The 12,301-nt window shown below is 50.5% G+C and overlaps 1 protein-coding gene across 1 annotated transcript in view; it reads left to right on the forward strand.

The window, feature by feature from the left end:
• Noa1 (nitric oxide associated 1) overlaps positions 1 to 12,301 on the forward strand; it is a gene marked incomplete in the record, with an annotated part of 13,777 nt that overhangs the window by 525 nt on the left and 951 nt on the right. Inside the window, 6 exon segments of the mRNA XM_013518519.1 lie at positions 1 to 650; positions 2,012 to 2,176; positions 2,847 to 3,046; positions 4,921 to 5,052; positions 6,191 to 6,307; positions 12,159 to 12,279. Coding sequence (XP_013373973.1) covers positions 1 to 650; positions 2,012 to 2,176; positions 2,847 to 3,046; positions 4,921 to 5,052; positions 6,191 to 6,307; positions 12,159 to 12,279 — 1,385 coding nt within the window.

The following is a 12,301-nucleotide window of genomic DNA, read 5'->3' on the forward strand; positions in this document are numbered from 1 at the left end:
CCTGCCCGACGCCAAGCTGCGCGGCGGCTCGGCGCGGCCCGTGTGCCAGCGCTGCTGGCTGCTGCTGCACCACCGGCGCGCGCTGCGCCTGCGGGTGACCCGCGCGCAGTACCTGGAGCTGGTGAGCGCCGCGCTGCGGAGGCCGGGCCCGGCCCTGGTGCTCTACATGCTGGACCTGCTGGACCTGCCCGACGCCCTGCTGCCCGAGCTGCCCGCGCTCGTGGGCCCCAGGCAGCTGATCGTGCTGGGGAACAAAGTGGACCTGCTGCCGCAGGACGCGCCCGGATACCTGCGGCGGCTCCGGGAGCGGCTGTGGGACGACTGCGTGCGCGCGGGGCTCTGGCCGGCCCCTGGTCACCAGGGGCCACAGCACGCCGGCGGGGGCGCGGACGCGGGGAAGAGCGGGGATTCGTCGGCCGGGTCCCGCACGGTGGTCAGGGACGTGCGTCTGATCAGCGCCAAGACCGGCTACGGGGTCGAAGAACTGATCTCTGCGCTTCAGCGCGCGTGGCGCTACCGCGGCGACGTCTACCTGGTGGGCGCCACCAACGCCGGCAAGTCCACCCTCTTCAACGCGCTGCTGGAGTCCGACTACTGCACCGCCAAGGGCTCCGAGGCCATCGACAGGGCCACCATCTCGCCCTGGCCAGGTGAGGCCCGGGGGCTCGCCTGCCGAGGCACTGCGCGCCGGCCGTGGCCCGGGTCTCGTGCGGCGTGCGTTCCCGTGCATCGCGGGGCCCTTTACGGGTCTCCCCTGCTGTGAACACCTCCGGCCTGGCTCAGCCGCGTGGTTGGAAATGCGGTCTGTATTGCAGTTTTCTAACAAGTGCTCACGGAGCGCTTCTGCGTTTTGGTCACTGGACTTTGACACCTCGGGGAACAGTGTGAAGTTCTTGCTCTCTTGCAAATTTCCGCTGTGACTTCCTTCTGCTTGAGTTTTTCTGGAAAGCCGTACAGCCTTTTTATATTGTGTGCATCCCTCCACCCCTTGACCTTTTCACACCTTGAATTTATACTTGAGGTTTTTACACTAAACGTCTGTAACACTGGAGTCATCCATTAGTAGAAAATGGTGTGTGGCTCTGTTGAAAAGAAGTGTCAGTTTAGTGATAATTTGCAAAACTTCTTTCTTGTTTGTTTTTTGTTTTTTGTTTTTTTTTCTGGTACCAGGAATCGAACTCACAACCTTGCGCTTGCCAGGCAGGTGTTGTGCCGCTGAGCTAAATCTCCAGCCCCCTAATTTGCAAAACTTCTGTACCAGGAGGAAGTACTCAGCACTTGGGAGGCTGAAGCAGGAGGACAGGCCAGCCTGGACTATATAATGAGTCCTCAGAACTCCGTCACCAGAAAAAAATGGGTCTTTTAGTGATTCTGTTTGCATTTAAGTTGACATAACTAGCTGTCCTGTTTGGTTTTTGTCTTGCGCTTTGTTTAATTATACACAGAATTGGCTACAGCCATGCCACCCTCAGTGCCCCATCTCCTCTGAGGAATGCACAGATTGTGTAGGGGATACAACCGTGAAGGTGGGGTGCACCCGGTGGGCAGACTTTGTATTCAAATTCTGGGTTACCCTGTGAGCCCATCTGTGAGCCTGTGTCCTCGATTGTAAAGTAGGAGTAATCTTAGGGATGGTTGTCCTGAAAGTTCAGTGAAATAAATCGCAGGAAGGGGCTGGGGATTTAGCTCTTGCCTACCTGGCAAGCGCAAGGTCGTGAGTTCGATTCCTGGGAAGCTCAAGGTCGTGAGTTCGATTCCTGGTACCAGGGGAAAAAAAAACAAAAAAAAGAAAGAAAGAAATCACAGGAGAAAACAGTGTAGGTTCTCAGAAATGCTTTTTTTCTTCCTCTCTTCTGTGTTTGGGTTTTCTTGTTTGTTTGGGAGGGTCGGTCTTTGTTTTTGACTTTTTGGATTCAGGGTCCTGTTGGGTAGTGCAGGCCGGCCTCACATTCGCCTGCCACCAGGCCCAGCCAGTCCCCTCTCTAGAAGCATTTGTTCTTTGCTGTTCCAGGTACCACGCTGAACCTTCTCAAGTTTCCTATTTGCAACCCAACTCCTTACAGGATGTTTCAACGGCATAAAAGGCTTAAAAACGATGCCTGTAAGTCAGAAGAAGACCTTAGCGAGCAAGAACAAAGTCAGCTGACTGCCTTGAAGAAGCACGGTTACGTAGTAGGTGAGATTCCCTGGGAAGCCCCTGCGGCGGTGCAGATGCCCCTTGTGAGACCCTGCACACCGCTGTGTGGGACCAGCCCGCTTCCGCAGGAGAGGGAGCTCCGGGCTTGCTAGATGCAAGCCCTTACAGGCAAGGCTGGAACTGGGGGAAACCTGGACGAGACAGCTGGTAAAGTGAGGCTCACTGACCATGCAGCAGCTTCCGGTCAAGCTCTCCCTGTGCTCCTGCTCTCTTTTCAGCCTTGCCTTAAAAACTCATTCTGCCACCACCCGCTTCAGTGCACACAGCCAGCCACACACTTCATCCTTACAAGACGGACACACAGGTATCCCTAGAGCCTCACTTCTGGGTACACTGTAATTAGTCTTAGGAACTTGTTTGAGGCAAATGTAAGAATTTTCTGGCTGCCAGGAATGGCAGCGCACATGCCTATAACTCGATCTACTGAGGCACAAGAATGACAAGTTCAAGGCTAGCCTATGCAACTTAGGCCAGACCCTGTCTCAAAATAAAATCAGAAGGGCTGGGGAAGTAGCTCAGTAGTGGTGTGCTTGCCTAGCATGCATGAGGTTGTAGGTTCAACCCCCAGTGCTGAAAAAAATAATAATAAAAACTTCGGAGTCAAAAGCATTAAAGTGATGACTGATAACCTCAATATAATTTGTTCTAGGAAGAGTTGGAAGAACATTCTTGTATTCGAAAGAACAGAAGAACGAATTTGAATTTGATGCTGACTCACTTGCCTTTGACATGGAAAATGAACCTGCTGAGGTTGTGGAGAAACCCACCCCGAGAGTAGAACTGACCCCACAAGATGTAAAAGATGCTCACTGGTTTTATGACACGCCCGGAATTATGAAAGAAAACTGTGTATGTATTTGTAACATTTTAGTAACATTTATTCTAGTAACGTTAGTAACATTTACTTTATTTTTTTTGTTTGTGTTTTTTGGGGGTTTTTTGTCTTTTTGAGACAGGGTCTCCCTATGCAGTTCAGGCTGTCCTTGAGCTCATTTTGTAGCCCAGGCTGGCCTCAAACTCGCAACGATCCTCCTGCCTCAGCCTCCCAAGTGCTGGGTTTACAGGCATGTGTCACCACGCCCGACTCACATTTGCTTTAAGTTGCAGAAGGTAGCACTATAATTGGTAGTAAGAACAGAAGTATATTTCCACTTAGATTCAGTTCTTATTCATTCACAAGGGCCGCTCTGGGAGAACCCACATGCCACTGAGCTCGCTGCTCATCTGTTAGGGTCAGTGCAGGCAGCTTGGTTGTGTTAGCATTCTGGCCGTTACCCTCGTTAGGGAGACATTCACGAGAACCGAGACGTGCGTGAGGAAGAGGTCATGCATACCACTGCAGTCCATTTTATTTTGAAAACTTCAGTACTTCTGCATCGGCCTTCTGAGTAGCTAGGGTTACAGGTGAGCGCCACCAGACCCAGCTTCTCATAGCTCTTTGTTGTTTGCAGCTTTGATCTTTACCCAGGTCAGTGATGGTCTCCAGTGTGCATCCAGGCTACAGCCGCAAGGATTCCTTGATCACTTCCTTCCCTCCAGTGTCTAGTGTCCAGTTCCCCCGTTATCTCTCTGTCTCCCTGTGAAGCAACGTTGGCTTCTTAGGGGCCTTTCTTTCCTTTGTTTGGTCAGATTCACTTACAGTTATACTCTAAGAAGTGTATCGTTTCCAAGCGTGATGGCATGTGTGTGTAATCCTGGCACTAGGGAGGCTGAGGCAGAAGGACAATTGAGAGTTCGAGGCCAGCCTGGGCTACAAAGTGAGCTCAAGGCCAGCCTGAACTGCATAGCAAGACCCTGTCTCAAAAGGACAAACATAAATAAATAAATAAAAATTTAAAAAATAAAAAAAAGAAAGGCTAAGAATGTAACTCTGTGGTAGAACACTTAACTAGCAGATGTGCGTCTTGGGTTCAATCCCTCGTACCACGGAAAGAATAAAACCAAAAGAAAAAAGGCTCATCGGAGCCTTGCACTCCCTGTCTTTCTCCTTCCGTTTTCTCCAGTCTCTTCAGAACCCCTCATTCCAGCCAGGCAGGGTGGAGTACTCAGGTAATCTCAGCAGTCCTGCAAGCTGAGGCAGAAGATCACAAATTCTAGCCCAACCTGGGTAACTTAGCAAGACCCTGTTTCACGGTATTTTTTTTTAAATATGGATATGTAGCTCGGTGCAAAGTCCTGGGTTCAGTCTTTTTTAATGCCAAGAGAGAAAAATGCGGTCATTCCCACAAAGCACAGGATTCTGAAATTTCTCTCACTTTTCTGCTGAATATCCCGGAAGAATAAGTACATCAAGGTTCAGAATTTAGAAGGAGGTTCTTTAAGTTCTTGACCTGCTCCTGGGGGAGACCATTTGTATTTCACATGTGCACACTCTCCACAAGGACGTGAGGTCACGAGTTGCACCCTGTTAAACTGGAAGCCATCCCACAGGCCCCCCACACATGCATTTGACCTCTTGAGTGTTGGGCTCCAGTATTTTCAGGTTCCGCCTGGGGGTGACAGTTGGGGGATGCTGCCGACACAGGGAAGTCTCGTAGACCTGTCAAGCTACTTTGCCACTACTCTCCACCAATGTGCCGACATTAATTTTTAACCAGAGTGTGTATGCTTTTTCTGTGTGGCTAGCTGGTGTAATTTTTATCATGTAATTTACAGGTAAATCACAAATTGCCATTATTTGCAGTAAAAGTAATTCTCTAAAAAATGTGCCATTTACTTCACAGATTTTGAATCTTCTAACAGATGAAGAAGTAAGTAATGTTTTGCCAACACATTCCATTGTTCCAAGAACCTTTGTGCTTAAACCAGGAATGGTTCTATTTCTGGGCGCCATCGGCCGCATTGATTTTCTGCAGGTGAGCAGTGTGCCCGGGAGATGTGAGCTTGCAGGGCAGGCGAGGGGAGGCAGGAGTACTGAGAATCCGAGCCCAGCCTGGACTGCGTGACAAACTGTATGTGAAAAATGAAAGAAAGGAAGCATTAAACGCACTTCAATGAAGCAGGTACATAAACAGGACTGGCAAGCTGTTGCTATAGATAACTCATGATTGTGTAGGGAGTTTCTTTTTTAAAAATACACCCCCTCCCCATGAAACATACAAGACCTTTTTTTTTTTTTTTGAGATGAGTTCTCACCATGCAGTTCAGGCTGGTTTTGAACTCACTTTGTAGCCTTTGTAGCCCAGGCTGGCCTTGAACTTGCAATGATCCTCCTGCCCCAGCCTCCTGAGTGCTGGGATTACAGGTGTGCGCCACCATGCCTAGCTTTTTTTTTTTTCTCTCTGTTCCTTGAGTGTTTGTTGTCAAGGTTGTTTTGTTTTATTTTGTTTTTTGAGACAACATCTCAGTATGTAGCCCAGGCTGGCCCAAGAGAGCCTCCTGCCTCAGCCTTCTGAGTGTTGGGATTATAGGTATACGCCACCATGCCCAGCTCTGGTCTTTAAAACTATACCGTCACCAGGCCAAGGATATAGCTCAGCAGCATAAGTGCTTGCCTGGCAAGCCTGAGGTCATGAGTTAGATTCCCGGTACCAAAAAAAAAAAAAAAAAGAGCTATACTGTCACCTCGTGTGGCGCATGCCTGTAATTCCAGCACTCATGAGGCTGAGGCAGGATCGCAGCAAGGTCAAGACCTGCCTGTGCTACAAAGTGAGCTCAAGGCCAGCCTGAACTGCATAGTGAGAACCTGCCTCAAAAAAACTGTACCATCAGTGTGATAGCGAGTGCCCCGTCTAGCTTAGCAATTCAGATAAGATACGTCGCTTTCCTGTTGTTTCACGTAGAAGTACGGTCAGGCCCTTAGAGCCAGGCTTACGTAGTAAGTTAATTCTGCGCTTCTTTATACCCCGTGATACATCTTTATACCCATTTTGTAGCATTAACATCATTTGGGTATAGCCACTCCCAGGCCAGTTCTCACAGAGGTTGCCTGCTGTGGTTCACTTTCTATTGTGTCTCATGACACGCCGGTTCCCTCTTTGCTCCTGTCCTTAGGGAAACCAGTCCGCTTGGTTCACAGTGGTGGCCTCCAGCTTCCTGCCCGTGCACATCACTTCCTTGGACAAGGCGGACGCTGTGTATCAGAAGCACGCAGGCCACGCGTTGCTCCAGGTAAGGCGGCCTGGCCGGGTGACTGCTCAGTGGTGGTGCTGTCCCTGTGACATCCCATAGCCAGAGGGCCCTGTGTGGACAGAGTCATCCGTTGTGTGGCCGTGGCTGCCCTCCCCTCAGCGTGGAGATTTCTGGCTGTAGAGTGAGGTGGGCTTTATGTGAAAAGGGATGTTGGTTTGGGTCGATCGTAGGAAAACCGTAGATCTGTGTGCTCTCTGGACTAAGTTGTCCAGTGTGGAAGCCGCCGGCCACATGTGGCTGTCTCATGTAATTGCATTAGTACAGTTAATACAATTTAAAATACGGCCCGTGAGTAACCCCGGCCACCATTTGCATCCCCAGTAGCCGCGTCCTCGCTGCAGTGTTGGCAGCGCTGTGCGGGGCAGCTGGGGAGCTCCCGGCGTCCGCTGGGGGAGTCAGCCACTGCGCATCCCCCGCGCACAGGCCCCGCACAACCCGGCGATCCGTCCCGGGTCGCAGTCGCGGTTGAGAAGCCCCGATTTGAGGAGAAAAGCTTTCTCCCTGCGTTCTTTTTCTTTTGGGTACTGCGATTAAACCCAGGGAGCACTGAGCTAAATCCCTGGCCTGCATTTCTTTAACTTGAGGTAGGGTCTCCCGATTACCCAGGCTGGCCTTGAGCTTGCAGTCCTGTGCACCTCACCGGGCTCCTCCCAGATTCCTGGAGCCAGGCGCCGGTTACGTGGTACCCCTCCTCTTTCCTGCTCTCCGGCTCCTTTCTTTGGCCTATAAATGTGTTGGGGTTGTTCTCATCTTTAGATTAAATAAAGGTAAAATGCTCAGATGGCCTTGCGTCCCTTGTCTTCACAGCCCGGCAAAGCTGTGCACCGTTGGGCAGAGCTCCTCTGCCTCTCTGTGTCGTACCTGCCTCTTGGGACTGGAGGAGGGTCTGTGCACACAGGAGGGCCTGTGGTGGTGGTGACGGTAATGAAGGGGGTCTACCGCAGGAGTCCCAAGGCCATCGGTGCGGCCGCGGATGCTGCAAGGGCTGCGCAGCCGGCTGTGGTGGCGCGGGCCTGTCATCCCCGCCCTCGCAGGAGGGGTGCAGGCTTCACGCCGGCCTGGGCTACATAGCAAATTCAGGGCAGACAAGGACAGGTAACAAGACTGTCTTGTGAAATCAAAAAACAGCAAAACCAAAGGCTTCGTCCTCGGGGGCTGGGGATTCAGCTCAGTGGCACAGCGCCTGCCTGGCAAGCACAAGGTCATGAGTTCGATTCCCGGTATGGGGGGGGGGAGGGGGACAACGACAACAAAGTCTTGGTCCTCACGCCACTGAAAATAATTTTTTAAAAAAGAAGAACATAGCTTTGTTGTGAAGCATTTGCCAGTCTGTACAAAGCCCTGGGTTCAGTGCCCTACACTGCAAAAAATATACGTGCCTGGCTCTCACTCCCTCCAAAAAGATTTAAAAAATGAGCCCGACTTGGGAAGTACATACTGCTTTCTCCCTGCATTTCCTACGGAAGCCAGGCTGAGATGAAAACTACATTGATGTGATTGCCGTGCATTCAGCGTTCCACACTCGCAGGCTCCTCCGGGGAGATGAGCGCCGAGCACTGAGGCTTTGTCAGTTGTCTGCACTTCCCTCCTGCTCTCACACTGGTTCACTTTCTAGGCAGACAGTGGGTAAAACACAGTGTGAGACTCGCGGGAAGGAGAACTGCCTCGGTTTCTGGAACAGAGCTCACGTAAAAGGAAGCTGTCACGTGGTTCTGCCCACGGGCATCTGGCTGGTTTTTCCAGTGAACACCGTTGGTACCTTCCAAGTAACAACCGGCCTCCTCCCCCGTTGAACACAGTTTCTTGGGTTGTTTTATTTTGAGACTCTTCTTGCCAGTTGGTTTTCTTCCTAATCTCTCAAACCCAGGTCAGTTCTGCCTCCTGATTCTCTCTGAATCCAGCCTGGTAAAATCCAGCTGTTGTCATTGCACTACTCTTGAAATCTTTAAACATTCTGTCAGTGTCCAGTGTTTCTGCTGTTTTATTTTGGCAGTACGGAGAATTGAACCCTGGACCGTCACACTGAGCTACATCCAGCTACATCCTCGGCATTGTTTGTTTGCTTGAAGGCAGGTCTTGCTAAGTTCTCAAGCTGGGCTTGAACTTGGGGTCCTCCCACTTAGCTTCCTAGAGGGCTGAGGTGACAGGCTTGTGCCACCACACCCAGTTCTCAGAGACCAGCTTCTGTCCCCTCCTCTCTCGTCACACTCCACTCCTGACCGTGTCTCACAGTCCTCAGCCTAGGCTCGGTCCTCCCTGGAGGTCATTTCACAGGACCTGGAGGAATTTTTGAGTTTTGTAACTTAAAGGCTACTTTAGGCCAGAGCTGCTGCTAAACATCCTGCCATGCACAGCACTGCTGTCCGTGACAGTTACTTAGCTCCAGATGTCAACAGTACCGTGGTGGAAAAATGCCCTGCTGGGGGCTGGGGGCACAGTGCCTGCTTGGCAAGAGCAGCGTCCTGAGTTCAATTTCCAGTACCCCCCCCCAAAAAGTGAAGAATACCCTGCTGGGGAAATCTTTCCAAAATGTAAAGCAGGTCTCATTCTTTAAGAGCCAGGAGAAGGCTTCATTAGAGGTAGGTACAGGACCCACCTGGGCGGAGTGCAGGTGCACAAAGCAAAGAGGCGCCCATGGTATCTCTGCTGCTCACCTCTGTTCCCTCTGTAATTCCACGGCATTGAGAGCAGCGCAAACTGACAGCCTCGTCAGTAGTCCCCCCACGCCGAGCATGTGCTCGCCGTCCCGCTCTCCCCCCCTCCTCCTCCTCAGATGACAGGTTCCTGCACTATCCTTTCTCCAGCTCTGCTGTATATGTGCTGACTCGGAGTGCTTTTCCACCTAGTAATTCAGACCGCTTCTGAGAGTGTTGCACATGGCTTGCTTTATCTGTGTGTCCTAGATGAAACACATCCATTGTTCCTTCCTCAGCTGTAGCAGTGCTTCACAGACCCTCGTCACTCACCTTGCGTCCCGCAGGACAAATGTATTAATGAGGGGATAAATTCATTCAGGCATCACCTACCAGCTGAAGCAGCAGCTAGGGTCATGACGTGGGCCAGGACTGCAGTGGCCTCTTGAGTGTCTGGATGGCTGAACTTGGCAAATGAATCCTGAGGGGGCCTGGGGATTTAGCTCAGCGGCACAGCGCCTGCCTGGCAAGCACAAGGTCGTGAGTTTGGTCCCTGGTACCGGGGAAAAAAAAAAAAAATGAATCCTGAGGAACTAACTCTAGGTGGCCCTTCTCAAGGTCTCAGGAGCTCTCAAGGGAAAGGTTGACAGTTTTGTGCCTTTGAGGCTGTGCTGAGTGAGGTCTTGCTGTTTGTTTTGTTGTGTTGTGTTTTTTTTTGTTTGGTTTGGTACCAGGAATCAAACTCAGGACCTTGCACTTGCCAGGCAGGTGCTGTGCCACTGAGCCATGTCCCCACCCTTGATTTCTGAGATGCCCTCAAGGCATCTTTCTTGTCCCTGTACAGAGCACTTGGTACTAATCTCAGCAGCCACACCTCCTTTGGCCCCAAGTTTACTCATGGTTCCCTTTAAGCTAAAGGTTTAATTTTTCAGATTTTTCTGTCTTGTTTTTTGCCCCTGATAAAGCTGGCTAAAAGCAGGCAGTAGCACCCTTGCAGGAGCCTGAACATCATGTTGGACTGCCTTGGAATTTCCTCTGTCAGATCAGTTAGTGTACTGCTTTTTTTTTTTCCTTCCAGTACTGGGGATTGAACTCAGGGCTTTCACACTGAACTACATCCCTATCTTAGTTATTTTTCTCATCGCTGAGACAAAATGTCTGACTCCCAAAGTTAAAGGAGAAAAGGTTTATTTGGCTTACAGTTCACAGAGGCTTCGGTCCATAATTGGCTGGTTCCAATGTAGGGTGGCATGGCAGAGGGGCCTCACAGGAGAAACTGTTCATGGCAAAGCAGGGCAGGCAGAAGGCAGCAAGCAAGCAGCAAAGGGCGAGCAGCAACACTTTCTGTCCCTCGTGTCCTACCTAGGGTACACACTCTTAGGGCAGGTCGTACTCACACCAGGGTGGGGCACCCTTAATCCTACGCAGAACTATGCTGAACCAATGAGTGAACTGGTTTAGTAACCACACACCCTTGATCCCAGCATCACACACTACATCACACACTAGATCCAGCCACCTCGGAAAGCTCGCACCTATGATCCTACAACGCTTGGGGGGACATCTAGACATAAGCTAAAACAATCTCCAGCCCTTTTTTTTATTTTGAGGCAAGGTCTCGCCAAGTTATCCAGGTTGGGCTCAAACTTGTAATGCCCCTACCCTCAGCCTCCTAGAGCGCTGGGATTTTTGTGTGTGTACCTCTATGCCAAGTGTAGTCCAGTACCCTTAATCTTAGTTTCCCATAAAGTCTCAGAAAATAAATATTACAGAAATTTTTGCCTGAGTGTAACACACATGGCCTCTAGTTGCCAAGGAAATCCAGGTTCCCACCTGAAGCCCCCTGAGCCTGGCCTTTACTGTCTGCATTGCTTTCTGCATTCTGCTTTTCAGAGCTCTCGCCAATCACTCGTAAAGCCAATCACTCGTAAAGCATTCTAGAGCTCCAGCCACATCTCCAATCCCTTCCAACATCATTCTGCAAACCAGTTCCAAAGGCTTCCAAACTGCATTGTCAGATAGTCCCAGCAGCGGCCCCGCTCCCAGGACCAGTTCTCTGTGTTAGGCAGCTTTCCAGTCACTGGGACACGGGACCCACACGTAATGGAGAGGTTTAGTTTAGCTCATGGTTTCTGGAGATTCCGTCCATGGCCACCTGGCTCTAAAACCATAAGTACATGGCCGAAGGGCATTATGGAGGAGAGCTGCCCAGTCCACCGTAGCCAGGGGTCAGAGCAGGATGACAAGGAGGGGGGAGGGGGGCAAGGGACATACATAGTACTCAGAGTTTCACATCTGTGACCCACCCAGAAGTGTGCTTTAGTAATCTAGGCAGCTCCCAATCCAATCAAGTTGACATAATTAAGCGTAACAACCACACCATGTAAAGCCTGATGGAGGACTATCAGATCAGAATAAGTAAAGCTTCGTTCTCCTGTCCATACGTTGCTGACAGATACATGCCTGTAACAGCTTTTATCTAAATGTTCCCCCAAAGAGTTATGTGCTTATAGATGGAGCTTTCGGAGGTGGCTGATTCTAAGCTGTGTAAATACAGATAAAGGGTGTGTGATTGGGCTGGGGATGTGGCTCTGGCAGAGCTCTTGCCTTACATGCACAAGGCCCTGGGTTCAGTCCCCAGCACCACATTAAGGGTATGTGATAACTACATTAGTCCACTGATTGGTTTAGCACAGTTCTGAGAGTGGATAATGGGGAGGGCCATCTGGGTATGGGTGGCACCAACTGACAGGTTTATAGCCTGGATAGATTAAAAGGAAAAGGGAGGCTCATTGCCTCCTGCCTGCCTCCTGCCTGCCTCCTGCCTGCCTCCTGCCTGCCTCCTGCCTGCCTCCTGCCTGCCATGGACTTTCTCCTCTGCCATGCCACCCGCCTTGGAGCAAGCCTGCTATGGACTGAAACCTCTACAAACTGAGCTAAATAAACTTCTCCTTTACCTTGTGGGTGTCGGGTATTTTGTCCCAGGAACTAGAAAGTAACTAAGACAATTCCCAACAGTAGCTCTGGGCTCTAGGATCTGTAGTTTCCGTGTCATCACAGAGCTCCATGCTTTTTACAGCAGTTGCGTGTTCGGGATTTTATTCTTTCCTTGTACAGAATGATCAGTGATGTATATGATGCTACAGTTACAGAGAACGTAACTTGAACTTTAAAAAATCATTTTATTTCACTGATAGGTTCCAATGGGTGGAGAAGAACGAATGGCAGAATTTCCTCCTCTTGTTGCTGAAGACATCACATTAAAGGAAGGACTTGGGCCGTCAGAAGCAGTGGCTGACATCAAGTTTTCCTCTGCAGGTAAATTTATACCCAAGCACCT

The sequence above is a fragment of the Chinchilla lanigera genome, unplaced genomic scaffold (genome assembly GCF_000276665.1).
Source record: "Chinchilla lanigera isolate Chin_1 unplaced genomic scaffold, ChiLan1.0 scaffold00046, whole genome shotgun sequence".
NCBI lineage: Eukaryota > Metazoa > Chordata > Mammalia > Rodentia > Chinchillidae > Chinchilla > Chinchilla lanigera.